The sequence below is a fragment of the Lactuca serriola genome, chromosome 4 (genome assembly GCF_051521515.1).
Source record: "Lactuca serriola cultivar US96UC23 chromosome 4, Lser_US96UC23_V15, whole genome shotgun sequence".
Classification (NCBI taxonomy): domain Eukaryota; kingdom Viridiplantae; phylum Streptophyta; class Magnoliopsida; order Asterales; family Asteraceae; genus Lactuca; species Lactuca serriola.
The window spans coordinates 62109309-62135525 of record NC_136411.1 but is presented as its reverse complement, the minus strand read 5'-3'; the positions used below and the strand labels follow the sequence as shown (position 1 = coordinate 62135525).

The 26217-nt window shown below is 36.5% G+C and overlaps 1 protein-coding gene across 1 annotated transcript; it reads right to left on the bottom strand.

The window, feature by feature from the left end:
- Positions 1-546: 546 nt before the first annotated feature.
- Positions 547-1413, bottom strand: LOC145098430 (uncharacterized). The gene is made up of 2 exons (XM_079036068.1): positions 795-1413; positions 547-686 (listed from the first exon to the last, which is right to left on the bottom strand). The coding sequence occupies exons 1-2, from the start codon at positions 1411-1413 to the stop codon at positions 547-549; spliced, it is 759 nt and encodes a 252-aa protein (XP_078892194.1).
- Positions 1414-26217: the final 24804 nt, after the last annotated feature.

Below are 26217 nucleotides of genomic sequence, written 5' to 3'. Positions count from 1 at the left end.
GTTAATTGGACCCATTGTGCTCATTTCAAATTTAGTCTCCATCAACGTTCTGAATTCAGCGGTTAAGCTAGGATTCGTGGAACCGAAGATGATATCATCGACATTAATCTGAACAATCATCAAATGTTCGCCTTCCTTCTTTCGAAAGAAGGTTGGGTCAACCGAACCTTGTTTAAACTTTGACATTTTTAGAAAGCGAGTAAGCATTTCATACCAGGCTCTTGGTGCTTGCTTTAGCCCATAGACAACTTTATCCAACACATAGCAATGATCCGGGTACTTTTCATTCACAAAACCAGGTGGTTGCTCAACATAGACAGTTTCTTCTAATTCTCCATTCAAGAATGCACATTTGACATCCATTTGGAAAACTTCGAAGTTCTTGTGAGCGGCATATGTTAGAAAAATTCGAACATACTCTAACCTTGCCACAGGAGCAAAAGTTTCTTCATAATCAATCCCTTCTTCTTGAGAATAGCCTTTTACAACCAACTGAGCCTTGTTACGAATGACATTCCCTTCTTTGTCCAGCTTATTCCTAAACACTCATTTCAAGCCGACAACAGAGGCATCTTTCGGTGTAGGAATCAATCTCCAAACTCTGTTTTGTTCGAATTCATTGAGCTCATCCTGCATTGCTTGAACCCAATCAGAATGATCAAGTGCAGTATTTACGGTTTTCGGCTCTATTTTGGAGATAAACGAATTAAACATACAAAATTCCACTTTAGAGAATAATGTTGTTTGTTTCGCCTTCAGCTGAGATGTAGTAAGAACACTTTCAGAGGATTCACCAATAATTTGCTCTTTGGGATGGTCTTTTGTCCATTTTGTTAGCGGTGGATAGAGTGGATCATATTCTGGATTTAGTTCTGCTTCAACTTCAACTTCAACATCTGACTGATCCCTTTCTCCTTCGTCAGTAGAACTGTCACTTGTTTTCTCCTTCTCCCCCTCGACTGGCGAAGTGAAGTCTTTGTTTTCAGCAGAATCGGCGGTGGGTATCTCCCCCTCGATTGGACTATCACATGTTGATTTCGGTTCAGTTGTTTGAGTATTAGTTGACCCAGTAGATATTGGGGCGAAATTGGGATTCTCCCCCTCAACAGGAACTTCAGATGGTTTGAAAGTGGTAGAGTTCTCCCCCTGGAACGTTGAATCGGTGTTTGAGGTACTGGGTGATGGTTTAGGAGTAGGTGTTTCGTTTTCCATTGATTTGGCAGCTTCGTCTATGACTTTCTTCAGATTATCTACTCTGTTGTCTGCTGCTGTTGCCTCCGAATGTATTGCCTTTTCTGGTTCATCAAATAACCGAATGTATTCATCAAACAGGTTGGATATTGGAACCGAGACCTGTCCAGATTCTGGAAAGATGTCTCCTGAAGCGTCTTCTGTTCTTTGAACTTTCTTCATGTAATTTTCATCAAAGGTGACATAATAAGTTTCTTCTATTCTTTTAGAACGCTTGTTCAACACCCGATATGCTTTTGATGACAGAGAGTAACCCAGAAAGATCCCCTCATCGGCTTTAACATCAAACTTATTTCGGTTTTCTTTAGAATTAAAGATAAAGCACCTGGAATCGAAAATGTGGAAAAACTTGACGTTTGGTTTCCGATTGTTTAAGATCTCATAAGGAGTTATCAAGAATCTCTTGTTGAGCAGGGACCGATTCTGAGTATAATAGGAAGCAGCAATGGCATCAGCCCAAAAGTATAGAGGTAGAGAGGCATAACTGAGCATGGTTCTTGCTGCTTCACACAATGATCGGTTTCGTCTTTCAACAATCCCGTTTTGCTGTGCTATATAAGGGGCCGAAAAATTGTGTGTTATTCCCTTATCAACCAGAAAGTCTTCGAAATCCTTGTTTTTGAATTCCAACCCATTTTCACTTCTGATGTTTCTCATTGTCTTTTTTAATTGAACTTCCACTTGCTTGATGAACATCTTCAGCTTGGGAGTTGCATCTGATTTCTGTTTAAGAAAGAAAACCCACGTGAAGCGTGAAAAATCATCTATAATAACCAGAATATACTTACTTCCACCAATACTCTCTATAGAAGAAGGTCCACACAAGTCGATATGTAACAGTTCAAGTGCTTCCACTATCTTAGTATTAATGTGTGTAGGGTGGCTTTTTCTGCTTTGCTTACCCATCTCACATGCTGCACACAAATGCTCCTTTTCAAACTTGAGAAGCGGAAGACCTCGAACGTGATCACCAATCACTAATTTGTTGATATCTTTGAAGTTCAGATGGTATAGACGTCGATGCCAAAGCCAACTTTCATCAGTGTTTGCCTTTGATAGCAGACAGATAGCTGGTGTCCCCCGAATAGGATTAAGATTCAGAGGATACATTTCTCCTTTTCGTGCAGATTTCAGCAGAACTTTCTTGGTTTGTTTTTCTATTATCTCAGATCCTTCATCATCAAATGATACCTTCAAGCCTGTGCCCACAACTAATTGTGACACACTGATGAGGTTGTGCTGCAATCCCTCTACATAAGCCACCTTTCTGATGGAGAAGTCTCCATTAGTTATCATCCCATATCCTTTGATTGTTCCATAGGAATTGTTTCCAAACTTCACCGATCCACCATCCTTTAGAGACCGAAATTCCCTTAATTCCTCCTTTCTCCCTGTCATGTGACGCGAGCAGCCACTGTCTATATACCATTCGTCGTCAAACTGCTCGTCACTGATTACCTGCAAATTTAAACAGATTTAGGAACCCAAAGTTTCTTGGGTCCTGGTGAGTTTTTCACAGAGAAAGGAATAACAATATAAGCATCAACTAAATAAGTTCATTTAACAAGAGTTGTTTGATCTTTTCTTTTGATGGTAAACACCTTGATTTTTTTTTATCTTCTTTAAATCTTAATGTATCTTTTGGTGTTTCTTTAGATGGTTTAGTGTTTTTCGTTGGATTCCTAGGTTTAGTGGAGGATCTCTTATTTTCATTCTTAGAGTCTGATAACAGTTTTCCTTTTCCTTTGATGTTCTTTAAGGAATTTGTTTCATCTTGGGATCTGGAGGATCCATGTCTAGAATTGGGACCGAAACTGGTTTTAGGACCGAATCTGGATCGAGAGCCGAATCTGGGTTTAGGACCGAACTTGGGTCGAGGACCGAAACTGGGTTAATGACCGAAACTGGATTGAGAACCGAACTTGGGTTGAGAACCGAGACTTGACTTTCGGTTTTGGGATTTGGAATAATAGGAATTTGGACTGAAATTTTCCTTTGACTTTTCTTTTCCTTTATCCATGGATTCTTTCCTAGAAGGCTTTTCCGTTCATTCAGATTCGAGGCATATCTTTGATTTCTGAGTCTTTTCTGTTCAGCTAGCTCCTTCTGAGATTTGTGAACATTGAAGCTGGCCTTTGGTTTCTCCTTCTGAGTTGCAGTTGTCTTATCTTCCATTTTGGTTTCGGTACTTTCCTTAGTTTGAACTTCCGGTGCTTCCTGTCTCTTGAGTGGACCTTTCGGTTCTTTCCTCTGGATTGGAGCATCAGGTTCAACTAACGGTTCTTCAGGAACATCTTTAGTTCCGCTTGTGCTGGGAATATCGAAACTGGAAGGTTTATTGATGGGTTCTGGTATGTATCGTCCTTTGACTCTCCATGTGGTTTTCTCAGACAATCCCACGGTTTCATCTGCATTATCAATGGGAGCAGACCAGAAATAGTCTTCACATCCCTCAGCGTTATCCTCGTCAATTATTATCCTTAATTCTGTTGTTTGTCTTTGAGTGACTCCAGTCACAGCATAAACCTGATTGGGCACGGTCTGTACCTTTTGATAGACCAAGGCTTTTTCTTTGAGTTTCGGTTTCTGTTCCTTTGACAGACGAGCAAACTCAACCGAATTTTCTGAAATAAGAGGTTTTTCGCTCTGGGTTTCATCTTTCACAAACTTAGAACAATCAACAACGTCCTCTACTGAGATTTCACTAATTTCACTCTCCGCATCAAATTCAGATGAATTATCTAAGTTTATTTTATTATCTTTAACAATCTTGGCATTTGACTCATCGAATGTTCGTATAGTTTCGGTTTTAATCTTTAACCTGTCATTTTCATCTAAGATATCTTTTAACATACTTTTATGTTCCTTAGAATCAATGAAATTTTCTATCTTATCTAAACCTAGCCTATACAACATGGATGTTTCTTCAGAGGATACTTCTGATTCACACTCTGCTATAACCTCATCTTCCTTAAATTCAAGGAAGGGCAAAATCATTTTATGTATTTTCTTTCCAATTTCACAATTTAGATGTAATTGAGCAATATTAGTATAAAGACGCTTAGCAATTAAACAGAAAACATTTCTTTGTTTTAACAATTTTAAATTGTTCTTTGCAAATAAATACTCTCATCCTTAGTCCTAACTAACTCTGCTTCCTTCTGCTCAATCCAGATCCTCCTCTCCTCACTTTTTGAAGACACCCTGCCGAGTTGGTCAGTTAGGTTAGAGTTTGCTAAGCGAGTTTGCATGAGGCTACTACTTAGGTTGGAAAATTTAGAGTTTAGTTCATTTAATTCTTCTAGATATTCAGTTTTGGGAATTTTAAGAGATTCAAGGATAGAATGTACCTTTTTGATCAATCGATCGTAGTCGTTGATTTTCTCATTCACCGGCTTGGCTGCAAAACACTTGTTTTCTGTCAGGTTCGGTTCTGTGTCTGCACTTTCGGTTGATGGACCATTAGTGACGATAAAGCATTTTCCAACAGAACCTTCATTCTTTGCCACAAGCGCCTTTCCATGAGTGGGTCTTCTAACCTCTTCGTCTTCAGAGTCTGTTGACCAGACTTCTACACCACCGAACTCATCTTCCACTGCATTTTCTTGTACAATTAGTGCATTCGTCGAGCTGTTGGAAGCCTTTTTCTTCTTGACTTCTTCTAGTTTACGCATGTAATACGCTTTATCATCTTCACCGTCTCTCTTCTCAGCCATCTTTCTTAACATGCAATCTTTGGCAAAATGATTCTTGCCATGACAATAGTTGCAGTCGTATCCAGAGTCTCCTGCAAGCTTGTTTTCCTTTTTCTCTTCTACCTTTTGAGAAGAGACTTTCGGTTCATCTTTTGTTTTCTCAGAACTATAACTTCCCTGCCAATTTTGGTTCTTATTGGTGGGAAATTTTCTTCTTGCGAATTTCTTTGGATTTGTTATCATTAATGCATACTCCTCACTTGTAAGATCACATTCTCATGTCTGACTCTTCTTCTTCCTCAACAGCACTTTTTACTTTAGAGACAAGAGCCAGCGATCCCATGCTAGAGACCACTTTTACTTCCTTAGTTACAACACTTTCATGTGACTTTAGTATCCCAACTAGTTTCGCCAGTGAGTAGGATTTGAATTGTTCATGCGCCTTCACAGTGGAAACCACAACCATCCATTCTGGTCTGAGCCCGTTCATGAATGTAACTTTCTGCTCGATCAGCTTCCTCTTAATTCCATGCTTGATCATCTTACTTAAAAGATGATTGAACCGATCAAAGGTTTGAATGAGCTTCTCTTCAGGTTTCTGTTCAAAAACTCCAAATTCTGACAGCAACAGAGTTTGAATGGAGTGTTCCAGATCTTCATCAGTTGAGTAAAGTTCCTTCAACCTATCCCAGATCTCCTTAGCAGTTGTGCATGAACCTACAAGCCGAAAAGTGTCAGATTGTAAGGCGAATCTTATCATTCGCATGGCTTTAACATTACATAGGATCTTGTAATTCTCATCTTGTGGCATCTTCTGAACATCTGTCACCAACTTGTTGTAATCCTTCTGTGTCTTGACGATCGTGTTTGTTTCTGAATGCACAAATGGTCCGAGAATGATAGCTTCCCAGATGAGATAGCCATTATCTTCAGATCCAACCACGTAATCTTCAAAGTGATGAGCCCATACTTCGTAGTCTTGAGTGTAGAGTATGGGAACTCTAGTTGTAGATCCGATTCTGTTTGAGATGTTAATTGGGTTTGTATGCGTATCGTCGTGAGACATGGTGAGCTGCTAGAATCTTACCTGTAAACTTGAGATTAGGGTTTTATCAAAAACTGAGTAGTCGTCGTTAAGAAGACGACGACTTCGATAAAAGCGGAAACCCTAAAGATTTGAGAATACAAAAGTAAAGTGTATTGATCACATAATCTCCTACTCTGATACCAATTGTTAGAACAATGTTCTATCAGGATCGTATGATTCTAGGAAAAATATAAATAAGAACGTAATGAAGAACACAAGTATTGCACTAAATATGTCGAATGATTAATGCAAAGATACCCCAGAAGAGCTCGATAAAGAACTTCAATCTGTAGAGGTATTATAGGGTTACAAGAAACAACGTAATCGACTATTCTCTATTATACGCATACATGCATGCATATATTTATAATAAAACCCTAACAACTTATCTAGATAAAAGGAAACTATTCTAGATAACTACGGATGGACAAGCCCAATCCGATTACAAAACCAAAAGGCCCAAGACGCAACACTAAAATACTTAACAGTTTGAACTTTTCAATCTTTCGAACTTGTGGGTTAGGGAGAATAATAGGAGGAGGTGGAGGAAGTGAAGCATGATCTCTTGTTCCTCGATCGAATCGTGGAATATCATCTTCATGTGGAAAGCTTGTTCCACAGGATTTGGGAATACCATAGTTGTCATACTTTGACATCTACAAAATGGGAGAAAACAAATTCAAGTTAGTTGATTCGAATCCTCGATGTGACACCCAAATGAAACATCGAGGCTAGGATCCAACACAACACACTACAACCTAGAAAAGGGATGTCGTAATCTAGTTGCAGAATATTTGAAAGTAGGTAAATGACGATTTACCAAATTCCACCATGAAAAACGAAAAAGAAATTTAAGTTTTAAATCTATTGAAAATTCCTAGATCTTTTGAGATTCATTGAACATTTCAATGGCATGTTTAAATCTCGATATGCCCCTCTAGTTTGTGACTGGGATACCGAGGATCACATAGCGGGTGTGAATAACCATGCAAACTTACATGGTGCCCCCACATGTTACAGTCACCTATTCGATGTGCCGATTAACCACACACGCTCCACCGAACTATGACAAACATTGAGTCACCCTTTGCTACCTTTTCTTAGAACCATTTAGTGTGCCGGTTAACCACACACGCTCCACTAACGTCTTCGCAAGGGTACAAAGTGTAATTTCATGGAATTGCATCAATTCACTTTTGCCTAAGGTAACTAAGATTGGGAATTTTGTAAAAGCATTTAGTTACTTTTGTACTTCATTATACTTATAATGGAAGGTTTCTGTCCTATCCTACCCGTTCGGCTAACGACCCTCCACTAGTCAAGAGTGCGGTGGGTAAGAGTGGATACCCATTCAATCGCCATTTTATAGGCAATTTCCTTAAACACCCCTTATAGACTAGCTTCGTGAATGAGGCCTACTAACGGTAAGACTAACTTTTACTCATACATATATATATAATGTTAGACTTTTAATGTTATATATAGTATAGGGTGTATTTTACACTTTTTAAAATACTAGGTGGTCTAATTTAATAAATTACAATTTTAATTTAACTAAATGTGAACCTAAACTTTATGGATTTATTAAATCTCCTTTAATTATACACCTTAATTAATTAATAAAACCATAAGGGTGTGATTTGAACTTTTCAAAACAATACTAGGGTTTTAGAATTTAACATTTCTAAATTAAACTATTAATCAACTTTTAAATTCCAAAACTTGAGGGCAAGTTTTGAAACATTTCAAAACATTAGGGTTTAACTTATTTAAATTTCAAAAACAAAACTTTTAAGTTCAAATTTAAACTATAAAACCTAAAGGGATTAATTTGAAACTTCTCCAAACTCTGTCAAGAATATTCTAGATCACATAATTCAAATAAGGCAATTAACTATTAATTGGTGGTTATCTAATTAGAGAGTTCACATTCTTGTAAGATAATGATCAAATAATTCATATAATTTAACATTTATCAAATAAGGTAAGAATTATCTAATTAGATGACCAAAATCTTTTAATTTTGACAAGGATAATCATAAGGGATCAACAAAATTCGAATTTTATTAATTTTAAACAATTGTGGCAATAATCCTAAGTCAAAATAGGTAAAAAAATCCCGAAACTACCTCCTTATGACGCTTGAACTCGCTGAGTTCCTCTACGGACTCGCCGAGTCCACATTGGAACTCGCTGAGTTCATCAGACAGGGGCCCAAAAAATCGATTTTTGAAGCTTCAACAAATAACCAAGGCATCAATACAATAGAAACCAATCAAGGCTCTGATACCACTGATGGGTTTTAGCCATAAGAACATCCTATGTGCTCATGCAAACCCTAATGCTTGGATCTAGGTTTCTCTATTGTACATACAATTCATCCAAGACTTTAAACCCTAGTTCTAGCATACAATTAATCATATTAACATGTGAAAGGATTTTTAGATCTTACCTTGATTGTTATGTAGTAATAACAATCTCAAATCCTCCTTGTAATGACTTTAGAAAGCTTAGAGTCACAAGTGTCACTCTTCTAATGGCTTAAAAACACCAAGAGCAAGAGGATGAAGAATAAGGAGAGTGGAAGCTGCCCAAAACGTGTGGAAACCCTAATCAACAAGTTCACCACGTTTTTGATCCTTAAGGGTCCTTTAAATAGTGAGGCTATTAGGGTTATCTAACAAGGAAACCCTAATTTGGATGCTTAAACCCTAAGAAACCCATGGAATCCTTCCTTAAAGGCCTAGGACGATTTCTAATGGGTTTCCCCATAGAATTTGTCCACCCCTTTAATATGGAGTCCATTAGCTTAATATTCAACTATCATACAATTGACAGTTCTAGTCCCTTAAGTTTAATTAATGTCTTTTAGCCACAAACTTAATTCTTATTAATTCTTGACTAATATTAATTAAACAATATGATTCTCCTTTAATATATTATTCTCATATTATATTAATAAATCATAATTAATCCTTTCTCTCCATAATTCATCCTATCAAGTTGCTTTGGTGAAGGCAACCCAAAAGGACCATGCCCCATCGGGTCAAGTACATACCAAAATAGTTATGGACTTAGACATTAATCCAACAGATTCTGCTCGAGTATGCTGCGAGTAATCTCAGACGAAATGAACTCCCGTATCTGCTTATCCAACATTCCGGTGCCTAAGCCCGAACCGTCACCCGCACCAGAACCACTACTAGATCCTCCTCGAGTGACCACCATATTGAAAATAGATCATTCAAACCATCATAACACACATAAATATATACATCGAGGAATCCCATACTCTACACACTTCCTGACATTATCACAAATTTCCTTGACTTCAGTATGAATCCTCTGCTTCTAGTAGTATGGGCCCATACTACCTTCCACATCTATCCAGACTTTCCTCAAGGATCGCTTTGGATCCTCCAAGTCACTCCCCTATCCATACATACAACCCTCAACAAGAGAAGGATCTCAACACTAAATCTCTTCTAAGGTTTTCCTAGAGCAATCACCACACCACTCTCCGCCATCAGCTTCAAAAGAAACTCCCTCTAACACCCTCTAACTAGCTTACGATTATAATTACATACCACCAACACCAGATAATTCTTTGAATGAAGTTATCACACTACAACGATTGGACTTAAACAAGAGCTGCACAATAGAGTTAAAACCTAACCTTCTAAACGTATTTAGTCTCAATAATATGTAACCATAGCATATTCGCTTACTAGTTAGGTGAAGTTAATGGGAAATCCTAAAAGCACAAATCAAGCAGCATTTGAGCATCGAGAATCGGAACAAGCATAACCTAAACAAGCTATCCTATCACTGACTGATCGGTACTAGCATGCAAGTCTACAAGCTCATATAGTAGGCATACAAAGGCATCTCTCCTAGCATTCTATCATGCAAATCCTAAGCAGATACTTAGCCCTAAACTAGCATGCGATTCACATATTCACAAATCAAAGCATATCATAAAACATGTATGAATATTTTGGGAAAACTTACTTGAGCTCGGTCGATTGCATGTACCACACCTCTTTTCTTTTATTAGAAAACTCTTTTATAAAACATTTACTTTAAAAAAAACTACCAAACCCTCAGTTTTAGTTCACACACCCAAGAGTATGACTGAATCTCTCAAACCAAGGCTCTGATACCAACTTGTAACGTCCCAAAATTAAGACCAAAAATTTCATTTTTAATTATTAAAACCATCAACCCAAACATGTTTTATAAAAACATAATAGAATCAGAGTATAACCAAAACATCCAGATACATCATAGTTAAATAAATGCGAAACGATGTGGTGTGTGCGATACGATCACCCCGAGCTCTTCCCTTTGGATCTAAAAGTACTGAAACATAAACTGAAAACCATAAGCACGAAGTTTAGCGAGTTCCCCAAAACACCACATATCAAACATATAACGGGACCCGCCCGACATTGGGCCCCGCTTAGAATAGATGTGTCAAAAATATGAGATGGGCCCCACCTCATCACATTCATCAGGCCTCGCCCGGTATACATATAAACACATAAACACATGCAAAAATCACAAAGATAAATAACATACAATATACTCATCAGGCCCCGCCCAATAAACATATCAAATATCATACATGCAAGAGTCACACAGACAACTAGAATCCTAATCATAGTAACCCATGGTCCAAGATTGGTGCCTTCGACCCGACAAGCACAGTGAGGAAACTCCCCTCAAGCTGTTGAATATCTCAGATAAAGCTCGAACTGCCAATCCGGAAAAATCCCCGCGCTAGCATCATCAAATAATACCCAATTAAAAATTGGTCCACATCCCATAGCTAGAATCCTAGTCCAATTGTCCAACACTTAGGGTAAAAGTCCATTTTATCCTTTCTTCACTTGGCTTAAAATCCTAGGTCCAATCCAATAGCAACAAAAAGCCCAATATGACCAACTTCCTAAATAGGCCCAAAACCCATCATGGGCCTATATCCAAGAAGCCCCAAAAACCTAGTAATGGCCCAAGCTCCAAAGACTAATGACCAAATAAGGCCCAAAACCCCTCTATCCCAAAAGTGGCCCAAACCGCAAAAGTCAACCGACATCAACGAAAGCTGAGTACCCTCTACGTACTCAGGCTTACGCCTTGCATTATCAAGGATCACTAGTACGCGATGCATACGAGCTGGGTACACCTAGCGTTCTACTAAGCGTGCAAGATCAGGGACCGGGCAGCGCACGCGCATCGTACACATACGTACGTCCAACGTACATGCCTATTAAGCACTTTTCCCATTAAGTGCTTAATACTTGCAACCAAAAACCCAAACTTCATATCCAAGTCTTATTAAACGTCTTATTCCATAAAGTCATGAACTTGGAGCCTTTACATGGCTCCAAAGGACCCAAACCTCACTTTTAGCATTCTACTTCCACCATAATGACCTAAACACATGCATGGTTGATCCACAACCATCAAGATGTTAACTTTGTGGACTAAGGACCTCAGAAACATCAATAGAAGAAACTCCTGACTTCTGGAGTGGAAGCAATCCACTAGATCTCATCATATGACCAAAATGGGACCAAAACTTCATAAAGACTAGATCTAAGCAAACAAGGAGCAAGTTCAAAGCTTTATAACTCAATAATCTTCTGTATGAACACTTCTGACCTTATAAATAACATGAGAATACATGCATTAAGATACGTCAACAAAAGTGTTGACAAGTTCTACAGGTTTTGACACAAAGTAATTTTATAATCAAAAAAATTTTATAAAATTTCTATGGCTGACCAGCTTTTATAAATACGCATCTTTCTATGAAAAGTATAAAAATAAATGAGTTTTAAAAGTGTATTTGGAATCGTTTAAAAATATCGTTTGCTTAAATCCAAAAATAACCATTTGTTGAATATATAAGTATATCAAACTTATAACAAATCTTTATGGTTCTCATGACCAAAATATTTTTTATAATAAGGATTTCGAATACCAATTTATATAAAATAAAGTTATATCACGCTTTGTAAAAACGTAAATCAGCAAACTTTACTCTTGAAACTTTGTACAAGCATCTATATAGTTTATATATAAACTCATAAATTTTGAATTTATAAACTTTGTAAATTCGTGTTGTGGTATTAATTAGGTGTTATCTTAGTTAATTTGGAAACCAACACTTAACCAGTGGGGCAAACTCCTCCCACATACATATTGTATTTTCGCATAAAAACAAAGGGTTTATATAAATAACTTATTAATTGTAAGTTAATAAACCTTAACCAATCGTATCATGTTGGACGTTCTTTATATCCACGAAGTCAGAAGAACATAGTCTATTCAAATATATTATGCATGACTCTTAGATGAACTTAATGCAAAAAAAGTATTTTTAACATCACAAATAAATTCAATTTTTGGTAATTTTCGATTCGATGATAGAAGTGTTGAGCAATTTGAGATATTTTAAAAGTAATTATAAATATAATATGTTTAATATATTTTATAAACATAAAATTACACGCAATTGATCCTTAATGCATAACCGTTCACGGTGATTTGACCACCAAACTATGACCAATTTTTACCGGTTATTACAAATAAGCTTTTGAATTTGCATATCATATTTTAAATGAAGAGAGGATTTTATTCAAAAGTTCTACAAGCCTTTCTATAAACTTTTTTTTTGTTACTTTCTCTTATTGTCACCAAAGAAACTGCTTCTACTATGTTATGCATATTTCTTTGAAGAGATTGAGGCAAAAAGAAAATCTGTGAATGCTAAAATATGCAACATATATTGCAAATAAAACACAAAATCAAATATTTGAAAATATGATGTACTGCCAAATGCTTGACATCGGCTAAAACTATTGTTGATATTGGAATGTCATGGCCACTTTGAAGGTGATGTTTTTCTTTTAAATAATTTTTGATATTTTTGCCAAAATCTAAATAGTAGAAGATTAATACAATTTTAACTAATTAAAGAATCAAATACACTACAATAATTCAACAAATACTTTTCTTTTTAACATCATACCATCAAAAAATTGAGTCAACTCTATGTAATAATGTTTATACCGGATGATCATTACCTGGCCCTCTGATGATTTCAACAAATAATTAACATAATAACAGTCAAATTCATTACACTCACAAATTCACAAGATCACATAATTTTTTACCAACACAATTTTATAGTCACATATTACAAGATTACATAACACCGCCTTATATGAGTGTATTTTAGTTTTTTTGGTTTAATAAATAATAATGATTGTAGCATAGTTTTATGTTGAATCGATTGTAGTATGATAGCATCAATTATACTTTTATCCGATAGGAGCATATTACTTCTTATAAAGGTATCCTCCATAATTGTGTTGACATATTAAGAAAACGTATATAATATGCAATATCATATTTCCAAAACCTGATGTTGCGTCTACATATTGATGTTAATGTTCAAATAATGTAAGAGAAACATATGAAAGAAGGCAGTGAAATGACACAATCAGTCTTTTCCTTTCAATCAAACTAAAGATATTTTGAGGCACACAAGTCAAGTTTCCATTAATAAACAAACAATTAGGTGCACATTGCCTTGCAAAGCTCAATAGAAAGACATAATGCGGCAACAACTTATAAAATAAAAGAAAAACATGAAAAATTACCTTATATCAGGTAGGGGTAAGAATCGTGGGGTTTTTTTTTTTTTTTTTTCCTTGTCTTGGTTTGGTTATTCCGATTATAAGAAACGACACCAAGCCAAAATCCGAATTCCAATTTGGTTTGAAAACGAAGGAAACTAAATTTTAAGATTAATAATAAAATCTAAAGTTACAATTTTCCAGATATAAACTTTACTTTCAATTTATAGTAATTAAGTATAAAAATCAAAATAATAACCCAATAAACAATGAAATATATAAATTCAAAATACACATTACTTTATTATAAAAGAAAAAGTGACCAAATTTGATATATTGACACATTGTAGTGTATTATGCATTCATTAGTTCAAATTTATTATTAAATTATTTTAATTCTTAGAGTATTGAAATATAAATTATTTAATAAATTAGATTCGGTAATTCGGTTTGGTTTGATCCAAACATCACGAGGCCATAACTAAACCACAACTAAAATTCATTGTTTGGTTTAGTAAGAAACCAGAAAAAAGAAACTACTTAAAATTTGGTTCAGTAAGAAATTAATTTAAGTTTTGGTTTGGTTTTCAGTTTTTTCAGTTCCAACAAAATAAATTATTACACTTTTTGTAACCTTAGTTTTATAATCTCAAAATAATAAAGCCTTAGTTTTTAAAACAAAATTGATTAATTATACCTTAAAAAGATCATATTATACTACTCTATAAAAATTAACTTTTTTCTTTCACCATCTTCATTTGAAACTCTAATAACTTTTTAATTTTTTTCCAATAAATTATAAATTAGTTAAATAATACAAAAAATTATCTACCTAAAGCTAAAATTATAATTGTTTTGAAAAATCTCTTTTATTATAAACACAAAATGTTTTATTCATAAGCACACAATGTATAATGAACTTTTGAATCATGAAAATACATATAAACCAAGTTTATATATCACGGAGCTTAAATGAATTTATGATTTAGGATTTAAAAAAAATCAATAAAAAATTACTTTTTTGGATAATAATTTACGAGATTATTGAAAAATAGAATTATTGAATAATATTTTTTTTAATAAAGTTTATTTATTTTATTTATCTAGTAAGTTATTCAACAAAATAGAATAATTGAACAATAAACAATGGAGTTTGATTAAAATTTATTCATCCTATATGGATAGCGAGAATAAACAATCGAAGGTATTATATATATATATATATATATATATATATATATATATATATATATATATATATATATATATATATATAGAGAGAGAGAGAGAGAGAGTTCAAATGTTTTCATTATCTATTGTGTACATGTATGATTGATTCTGGACCAATCATTTTAGTTATTTTAAGAAAGTAATTAATGCATATTAAATGCTAAGATGTAATTAATATCCATTATATCTTCTATATGTAATATGCATTAATTACTTTCTTAAAATAACTAAAATGATTGGTCCAGAATCAACCATATATATACACACAATAGATAGTGAGAACAAAATAACCTAACCCTATATATATATATATATATATATATATATATATATATATATATATATATATATATATATATATATATATATATATATATATATATATATATAGAGGAAATATTGTGAAATATTTCATAAGCACAAAGCTATTAGAAATTCCTTTGTAAAATGCTCAGAATATTCTTTGTTGAGATTGTATTTGTTGACAAGTGTCGAGTTAAGTCTCAGATTTTTGAAAATAGTTATGGACCATTCGTTTTTCTGGTTCAAAAATGGGTTTTTAGTAAAACCAACTATGTTGTTGGATATATTGACTTAAACCGGTCCAAGTTTGATCAATTTAGACCGAGTTTGATTAATGTCTTAGTCTTTTGGCTGAGTAGGCCAAACTCGCCTCAGTTGGAAGCCAAGTCTGAGTAACTTGTCGAGTATTTGGCTGAGGCGATCCAGTGTAACAATATATATATATATATATATATATATATATATATATATATATATATATGGTAAATGCTAATATCAAAGCTGTTAAACCTTATACACAAAACATACATAAATTTTAAATCTTACATATATATATATATATATATATATATATATATATATATAGGTTCAAATGTTTTCACTATCTATTGTGTGCATGTATGATTAATTCTGGACCAATCATTTTAGTTATTTTAAGAAAGTAATTACTGCATATTAAATACTGAAGATGTAATTAATATCCATTATATCTTCAACATGTAATATGCATTAATTACTTTCTTAAAATAACTAAATTTATTGGTCCAGAATCAATCAAACATGCACACAATAGATAGTGAAAACAAAATAACCTAACCCTATATATATATATATATATATATATATATATATAGTTATATAGTTAGTTAGTTAGTTAGTTAGGATCATGTATGACCAACAAATATTGTGTGAATGTGTGACCAATTGTGGTCCAATCAATATAGAGGAGTAATTTTGGCATTTTTGCATATGACATTTATTTTCCATTATTAAATATGTTATCTATTTGGAATGAATAAGATTTTCGTTTGAATACGTCAACCGTTTCATTTTTTCAGCATATACACGATCAGTTATAGTAATAACCACAATGTCACTGTAAATGCTTTTATTAATCATAGGAGGAAAACCTCTTATATTCTTAAAGAATGTCGTTCATATTAGGTCGTATGTATATTTTCAATTGATTGTCTTGGTATGCAAATATACTCTTAAATAATTTATAAACCTAATTTTAAATCATTCTAAAAGAATAAAACTCTTAATTAATATAACATAATCATTGAAATCCAGAAAGTTGAGTTTATAGCTTTTTTATGTATAATTTTCGTACACATACATAACAATCAACTAATTCCTTGAGAATCACAGATGTATACATTCAGATAAGTTTTCACATACGTACATTTATTTAACAATCACTTTATTCTTTAAGAATCATTTTACTTCTATTAAGAATAAAAAATAACACTGATTCTACAAAAATCATTTGGTTCTTCAAGAACCACTTAATTCTTCTTCTCGACTTAATGATGCACCAGATTTATTAAATTGCAAATTTTGATTTAAAATTCTTCTAAATAAATGACATGCATTCTTCAAGAATGTTTCATTCTCAAAAGAATCTCTTAAACCTCATTCTTTTAAAATGCATTAGTAATTTTTCAGAATATATAAAAAAATTATATTCTGATTTATATTAAGTTTTATATGATTCTCAAAAGAATATGTCAATTTTGTATTCTGAATAATTATTATTTGGTACAAATTGTTATTATTTATAATATATGAGGTCTCATTTTATAAAAATGTTCAATTCTCAAAAGAATCTCTTAAATGGACATGCATTCTTCAAGAATGCTTAATTATAAAAAAATATTCAATGAAGTATTTTGTAATTAAAGTGACACTACGTTTTTTAATATAATTAATTTAATTAACGATAATAATGTATGTTGAAATTTTAAATTATAAGGTAATTAAGTATTTAATTAAATTCCCACCAAATATTTCTTATTTTGGGTTTAGTTTTAAAAACTGATTATTAAAGTTCCATATATATTTATGATCATGCCACTCAGTCTCAAACCATAGATCGTTTCAATCGGACGTTCCACATTTTGTCACACATTCACACAATATATGAAATTCATATTAATCCTAACCATATATATATATATATATATATATATATATATATATATATATATATATATATATATATATATATATATATATATATATATATATATGAAATGTTATATTGAGAACGCAACAAAGTTGAGAACGTGAAAATGATTATGGACCAATCCTTAGTTAAGAGCATAACAGGAAATTAACAATTGAATTTAATATGAATATGCTATATATAATTAATGGATTCAAATGTAACTTCCAGTTTCCAAAATTATAGAGAGCATTTATAAAGTAAAAGATTCTATTTTTTTAATTAACGAAAAACTATAACATTATAATTTTAGAAAAAAGTAATTTTTTTTCTTTTACTTTTATCAATAAAATATTAAAGATATTAAAAAAATTATTTTCTTTGGAATATTTTTAATCATATATATATATATATATATATATATATATATATATATATATATGTGTGTGTGTGTGTGTGTGTGTGTGTGCAACATATGTCCCTATTGCACCAGCCAAATATTTCCTCTAGCAGGTGATGTTTTTACAGCACGACTGGCTAATTGTCAGTTTGACTAGACAAATTTCCCACCATTAGAAGGAAAAAAGAAAAACCAAGAAAAGGATGTTTCATGGTATGAACATTACTTACCATATCTTGACCCTCGCACAAAGAAATATGAACTATAAGTTCAAAAGATATTGCATTTCCAAGAAATGAAAAATCTTTTGCCTGATGTATTTACTTGTAACATCCGGGATTTCGGGTATGATAGTTCATGTTTTAATTTTGAGGATATAGGAGGGAATCGCCGAGTCACGTCGAGTTGGTCACGTGGATTTAATGAGCGGACTCGACAAGTCCAAGTATGGACTCGCCGAGTAGGTACTAGGCAGAGAAAACCCTAAGTTTTGGGGTTAGAGCCTATTTATAGGAACTTATGACCTTGGATGCGGCCTATATCTTCCGTGAGAAACCCTAAATCGCCATTGGAGCCATGGGAGAGTTCTTATGATGAAATCAAGTAATTTGGTGGGTTTTATGGAAGGGAAAGAGCATGATTCAAGCAAGGAACGAGATGGGGTCTGTGGATTTAACATTTCTTCGCTTGGGACTGCTGTAAGAGGTATGATCTTGCATCCTTTTCACCTATTTTGGTTAGACCTCAAGATCTTGGGCGTTTTAGGGTTTAACTCCCCTTCTTTTGTGATTATGAGCTAAGTGAGACATGATTTGAGGTGGGAAACCTCAGATCTGAACCTTGAGAGGTCTAGGGAGTCCCACTCTTTTAACTTTATTCTGTTCCATTGGAGTTGTGAACCTAGGTTGCCATTTTAGAAGATATTTCACCAAATAAGACCCTATGAGTGATGCATGAGCTTAAAGATTGGACCTTTACATACTAGAAGGTCAGATCTATAAGTTAGAGAAACCGATCTGACCTCAGAAGAACGCTTGAGTGTTGCCATGGATGAAACTCATCGAGTCCATGAGAGGACTCGACGAGTCGAGTCGGGTTGCCCCGCGATTCGTGTCTAGTGGTGACCCATTGAGTGAAAGGCTAACTCGACGAGTCGAGTGAGGCCTTAGGAGGATTCTGAGAACACGCATGGACTCGCCGAGTCACCCGAGTGCACTCGACGAGTCTGGTCAAAGTTTGACCGTTGACTAGAGTTGACTTCAGTTGACCTTGGGGTTTGGTCAAGCTGATTCATGAGAGGTCAGGGAAGGGTAGAATGGTCTTCTACCCATTCTTTAGAGATGAGGACAAGAGAAAGTATTGATTTGAGATGTTATCATTTTGATAGAAAGAGGCTAGGTCGGGTTATCGAGCACAAGAGAGTATCCGATATCATGCGAGGTGAGTCTTCTCACTATACTTTACCTAGAGTGGTAATTAGAGTTATGTGACAGATTATTTTGTATGCCATTTATAAGATGTGATACACTGAATTATTTCTATGTGATTTATGCTATGTATGTTTCAGAGTTAGGACCGGGAGGTCCACATAGTTAGGACCAGAGAGTCCATAGAGTTATGGGACTGGAGGGTCCCACTGAGACACATTGACTAGAGGGTCAAACAGAGTTATAGCCTCGAGTGGCTAATATGCGTTTTATGTGGTATTTTGGGGAACTCACTAAGCTTTGTGCTTACCGTGTATGTGTTATGTGTTTCAGCTTTCTCAGGATCGCGGGACGACACCGGCTTGATTGTACACACCAGAGAAAGAGTTATGAGGATCCTGGATTGTTAACGCAGTTTTGTTTTGTAAATTGAATAAATGAGATTTTTATACAATATGTTATGAAAAGTATGCGATTTTTAAATGAAAATTTTGTTTGAAAATTTTTAGTGTTACAAGTTGGTATTAGAGCCTTGGTTTGAGGGATTCGGATGCACCTTCGGGTAAATCTGGACTCAAACTAAGGATTTGAGAAAAAATTTCAAAGAAATGATTTTTCTAGAGCGAACAAGAGTTTCTAAGAAAAAATGAGGAAGAGCAGTGTGTACATTCAGCCAGAGCCCGAACGGTGATTTCCCAAAATACCCTTACTTTGGTATTATGAGATATGTTATGAGGTATTATGCATGCTAGAGATAGGCTATGTATTTCATATTTTAGGACTAAAGTGGCCTGATTTGTGATGCCTTAGCCTAGGAGTTGTTGTTATCTGTGATGTGCTTTCGAGTATGTGCTGAGTAGGAGTATCCAACAGGAATCCTTCTAGAGAGGGATTTGAGTAGAGGAGTAATCTAGGAGAGATTCTTCGATGAGCATTTATGGAGCCTACTAAGAGAGTAGTTAGATATTCGCGAGGGGTAGAGTTGCTGAGTTCGGGGATATCTTTTGAGTATGAGTAGAGCAAATGGAGTTATCACCTAGAGTGGGTTTTGCGTGTTTATTCGATGCCCGAATGCTGCTTGCTTCGTGCTTTGTGGGACTCCCGATGGTGAGAGCCAGCTACCAAGTGAATGTGACGATATTCAGGAGGTAAATGACTGGCAGCATAAGGAGTTTCTCAGCAGCTGATGGCGGAGAAGTGTGAGAACCTAGGAAGAGACTAGGAAGTTATATTAGTCATATGGGTACGCTGACAGAGTAGAGCATTTCGTTGGGAAGCAAGAACGCGTGTCAGGATTGGTGATTGAGAAGGTTGAGCAGCTACTTAGGGACTCTGGAATGGTCCGTGTAAAGAGTATGGGTAGATGTGGCTGGTAGTATGGGCCCGTGCTACTAAAAGCAGAGGACCCATACTCGATGCGGGGAGTATTCCGGAGGATCTAAGTAGCAGATCGAGAGGTGATGTCATGGTTCGAGTACCATGATAAGTAGCAGATCGAGAGGTGATGTCATGGTTCGAGTACGATGATAAGTAGCAGATCGAGAGGTGATGTCATGGTTCGAGTACCATGATAAATAGCAGATCGAGAGGTGATGTCATGGTTCGGGTACCATAATAAGTAGCAGATCGAGAGGTGATGTCATGGTTCGAGTACCATGATTTGTAGCAGATCAAGAGGTGATGTCATGGTTCGAGTATCATGATTTGAGGTGGATTGAAAAGAGGGAACATGGTTCGAGTATCATGATTTGTAGCAGAGTAAGAGGAGATAACATGGTTCGGGTACCATGATTTATAGAAGATTGAGAGGTGGTCACCTGGTTTGAGTACCAGGACACGTGGCAGTTAGTGCTTCTGGTTTTACCGGTTATTCTGTGGTAACTATCCAGACTGAGATCAGATGTGAAAGAGGATGGGGCCAAAGGGCCATAATGAACGAGTTTTAGTGGAGCATCCCTTGAAAGGGAAATCGAGCTAGCTCCAAGGAATTGTTGGTGAGATACCAGTTCGAGTCGCAAGACTCAGGGATGAGTAGGGATGGTGCATTATGGGATAATACGGTTTGGGATGAGCGACCAACCGATAGTGGAGATGTCACTTTATGTGACCAGAGTGGCACTATTTCAGAGTTCTGCGGGAAGCAAGAGAGATATGGAGCTTCTGGTTTAGAGCTGAAGGTAAACCCCGTGGGGTAGCAAGCATGGTGACCTTATCACCAAAATATTTGGGCAGTATGTTGGCTGCGAGGTATTCTTATGCAAAGAGAGAGAGTCGTTAGTGGTACTAAGACAGATGAGAGCAAAGAAGTGCCTTGTTGAGGTAAAGGTACTTGTATTAGTAATTTCCGGTGGTTAAAAAGGAGTATATCGGGGCAGTGGCCCTTGTGGTCTACATGGTGTATCAACAATGAGAATAAGGTATGTGCTTATGATCATTCCCGTTCTGGGAGGCGAATCGATGAGCTAGAGTCGGAGTGCGTGGCAGGGCACTATTTCCGAATTTGAGATAGATTGGATTCGGAACAGTGGGGTTTCCGATGGCATATCGGTCTGAGTCTTCAAGGTAGCTAGATGCATTCATGTGTGGAGGATTCCAAGATGTTGTCGGGAACGAGGTATTGGAGATCGTTTGGTGTCCTTTGGGAAGGCCCTGACATGATTGCGAAATACGTTTAAGAGTTAAGTGTGACATGACTGGTGAGACAATCTACTAAGTAGACCGCATATGTGCCAATTGATGATTGTTTGAACCCTGAGTGGGGGAGAACTGGTTCTCCAATTAGGGGATCAACGATCCATTCATGTGCAGTAAGAGGAATGGTTATGGGAATCTAAGGTGCCAGACGGGAAGATGTAAGAGTTTGTGTTTAAGAAAGGATGAATGGATCCACGACAGATGGCCGTGGATTGGGAAACATTCATTATGACCTGTGATTTTCAGAATTAGCATAGGTCGAGTTCTAGTGCGATCGGATCACTGGATTGCAGATGCCATAGCTGTGATTTGCATGTGAAGGTATAGACTATGATCTATACCCCTGGAAGGGCAGCAGTTGATTTGCCGATCAATTTCAGGGTCGATATGAGTAGTTCCGCATGGGTAGTGACCAGTAGAGGGGGAGCTTCAGGTTTTCGTTAGCATGTTCGGAGCCATTATCGATGCCGATGTGTTTCAAATTGGGGGATGGCATTCTCTGAGGTTCTAGTGGTATGAGAGTAAGATCGGTTGAGAGACTTTAAAAGAGCAATGCAGTATCCAAGTACGGTGTCGTGAGTATGGGATCAGTGGTTTGGGCAAAGCATCATGAGATTCTGTGTTGGTATACCGAGGTATCCGAGTATGATGTCCTTATTACCAGATTATTTTGAGTTCTGAGTTGAGAGATGGCATTTGGTGTAGCAGGTATCTATAGTTCTGGTGGGAGCACTTCAGCTAATTGATGTTAAGTGAGATTATTCGAGAATGTGGATTGCATCTGGGAAAGGCGTTTTGTTATGGCGGATGTCGTCAAAAATAGCAATGCATAATTTGGGTAAGTGTGTACACCTATCCTTGATTGGTACACTGGGCATGAGTTAATGATCGTAGGGTGGCGTCGAGCTAAGGATGAGATTGTGAAGTGGTAAGAGCAAGTGCGGTAAGACTGCAGGGAGCTTCAGTCTTAATGAGTTAGTGCAAAGGGTTGTGGTGATACTAAGGGAACCGTAGTACTCACCATTCAGTAAGGGTTGTGGTGATACTATGGGGAGCCATAGTACTCACTATCTAGTGAGAGGATGTGGTGATGCTACGGGGAGCCGTAGTACTCACTACTCAGTGAGAGGGTGTGCTGATGCTACGGGGAGCCTTAGTATTCACTATTTGGTGAAAGGTTGTTGTGATACTGCGGGGAGCCGTAGTACCCACTAGTCAGCAAGAGAATGTTGTGATGAAGTAATCTCTAATCAGAGCATGAAGCAGAAGAGTTTTAGGCTTGGGTAGCCCTAATATTTGAGTTTGTGGAAGCCTGGTGGTCGGGCCAGGGGTGAGGCTGGGGTCTCCATATTTGTTGGGAGTCGTTATATATTGAATTGAGTAGTGGTTTCGCAACCAAAGGGAAGTGGATAAGTGGGGTACACGTGGGTTGCAGATCATGAGTCATGAGTTGAGTGCTTCGTTGGGTCGAGTGGTTCCAACTCTGGATCAGACCAAACTTTCGAGTTTGAGTTTGGCTCTGATGGTGCGTTGGGTAGGCGAGATGAAATTATGGAATCTGAGATGGGTTCCATGTTGAGGGGTATTTTTTATCATCTGATGTCTTAGACCTGTGTAGGTCAGTACTCGGGTACAGGAGGTACCACGAGATGCATGGAACCTTGAGCAGTAAACGATATAGGTCGGGGTTGAGTCGATCTTCAGTTGGGAGTGTAGCATTCGCTTGGGGTAAGGAAAACTTCGTGACTTGTGTGTCACAATGGGCTGATGTAGTTATTGTGAGAAGGAAACCATTAAGACGGTTGGGATAACGCAATGGATAACCTTGGAGGTTCATTTGTTAGGTCGAGATCAGACCTAGTGCACAGTGTTAGAAAGGGATATGAGAAATAGAGCTGAGACTTATGATATTTAAATGTTTGAGGATACTTCTGAGCAAGCATGATTATTCTTTTGTGTCTGAGGGCAGAGTGTTGAGAATTCATTGTTCGGATGGGTTTTGATAGCAGTTCAATGGATGAGCCCTGGTAGGGTGTGAACCCTTCCGTTCCTTGGGGCGTGATTCAGATCATTGCTATGTTTGGTATGAGTGATCGGTAGCCGATTGTTGGCTTATGTCTGGAGAGAGTCAGAGGGGCAGTGAGTTATCAGGGTTTGTTATTCGAGGAGCGAATAACATAGTAATATCTTGAATGGGCAGTCTAGCGGCGGGCCAGGCCACTAGAGTTTCCAGATATTGGGAAGGAGTATATTAGCGGCAGAAAGGGCTGGTTCAGTTCTGGACTTGGGAGTTTCTGTGTGGGTCTAGGAGTCCATGGAGAAAGATATCGTTTTGGTGTGAGATCCTTTCAAGGGTGTTTTTCGGGTGTTTGGTTTCTTTCTATGTGGTTTGAGGAGCGATTTCGAGGGTGAAATCAAATTAAGTGGGGGAGATTTGTAACATCCGGGATTTCGGGTATGATAGTTTGTGTTTCAATTTTGAGGATATAAGAGGGACTCAACGAATCGAAAGTCTGATTCGTCGAGTCACGTCAAGTTGGTCACATAGATTTAATGAGCGGACTCGACGAGTCCAAGTATGGACTCGCCAAGTAGGTACTGGGCAGAGAAAACCCTAAGTTTCGGTGTTGGAGCCTATTTAAAGGAACTTATGACCTTGGATGCGCCCCATATCTTCTGTGAGCAACCCTAAATCGCCATTGGAGCCATGGGAGAGTTCTTATGATGAAATCAAGTAATTTGGTGGGTTTTATGGAAGGGAAAGAGCATGATTCAAGCAAGGAACGAGATGGGGTCTGTGGATTTAAGAGGTATGATATTGCATCCTTTTCACCTATTTTGGTTAGACCTCAATATCTTGGGAGTTTTAGGGTTTAACACCCCTTCTTTTGTGATTATGAGCTAAGTGAGACATGATCTGAGGTGGGAAACCTCAGATCTGAACCTTGAGAGGTCGAGGGAGTCCCACTCTTTCAACTTTATTCTGTTCCATTGGAGTTGTGAGCCTAGGTTGCCATTTTAGAAACTATTTCACCAAATAAGACCCTATGAGTGGTGCATGAGCTTAAAGATTGGACCTTTACGTGATTATTGAGTACTAGAAGGTCAAATCTACATGTTAGAGAAACAGATCTGAACTCAGAAGATCATTTGAGTGTTTCCATGGAGGATACTCACCGAGTCCATGAGAGGACTCGACGAGTCGAGTCGGGTTGTCCCGCAATTCGTGTCCAGTGGTGACTTGTCGAGTGAAAGGATAACTCGACGAGTCGAGTGAGGCCTTAGGAGGATTCTGAGAACACGCATGGACTCGCTGAGTCACCCGAGTGTACTCGACGAGTCTGGTCAAAGTTTGACCGTTGACTAGAGTTGACATCAGTTGGCCTTGGGGTTTGGTCAAGCTGATTCATGAGAGGTCAGGGAGGGGTAGAATGATCTTCTACCCATTCTTTAGAGATGAGAACAAGAGAAAATATTGATTTGAGATGTTATCATTTTGATAGGAGGAGGCTAGGTCGGGTTATCGATCTCGAGAAAGTATCTGATATCATGCGAGGTGAGTCTTCTCACTACTTTACCTAGAGTGGTAATTAGAGTTATGTGACAGAGTATTTTGTATACCATTTATATGATGTGATAACTGCATTATTTCTATTTTATTTATGCTATGTATGTTTCAGAGTTAGGACCGGGAGGTCCACATAGTTAGGACCAGAGGATCCACAGAGTTATGGGACTGGAGGGTCCCACTGAGACACATTGACCAGAGGGTCAAACAGAGTTATATCCTCGAGTGGCTAATATGCATTGTATGTGGTATTTTGGGGAACTCACTAAGCTTTGTGCTTACCGTGTATGTGTTATGTGTTTCAGGTTTCTCAGGATCGTGGGACGACACCGACTTGATTGTACACACCGGAGAAAGAGTTATGAGGATCCTTGATTGTTAACGGAGTTGTGTTTTGTAAATTGAATAAATGAGATTTTTATACAAATGTTATGAAAAGTATGCGATTTTTAAATGAAATTTTTGTTTGAAAATTTACGGTGTTACATTACTGTCATGAAAAGAGTGACTAAATCATATATACCAGCTATTAATGCTTCAGCTAGATTTGAAATTCCAGATAAACTACCTGATGATAAAGTCACTCAAGAATCTAAAACACGCCTGAAGCATAGAATACCATTTGGTTCTAAGGATAAAAATACCTAAAAAAGAAGAGGCTCAGAAAGTACACTTATCATGAGGAAAGTGTCCCCAAAGAAATAGAAAATATCATAACATTCCCAAGAGTTGAAATAAATGATAAA

Coding starts and splice junctions, on each gene's coding strand:
- LOC145098430 (XM_079036068.1), bottom strand. CDS start 1,413: ATGAAGAAAGTTCAAAGAACAGAAGACGCTTCAGGAGACATCTTTCCA. Junction 687..794: donor TCCCAAAGAGCAAATTATTG/GTGAATCCTCTG, acceptor TCTCCAAAATAG/AGCCGAAAACCGTAAATACT.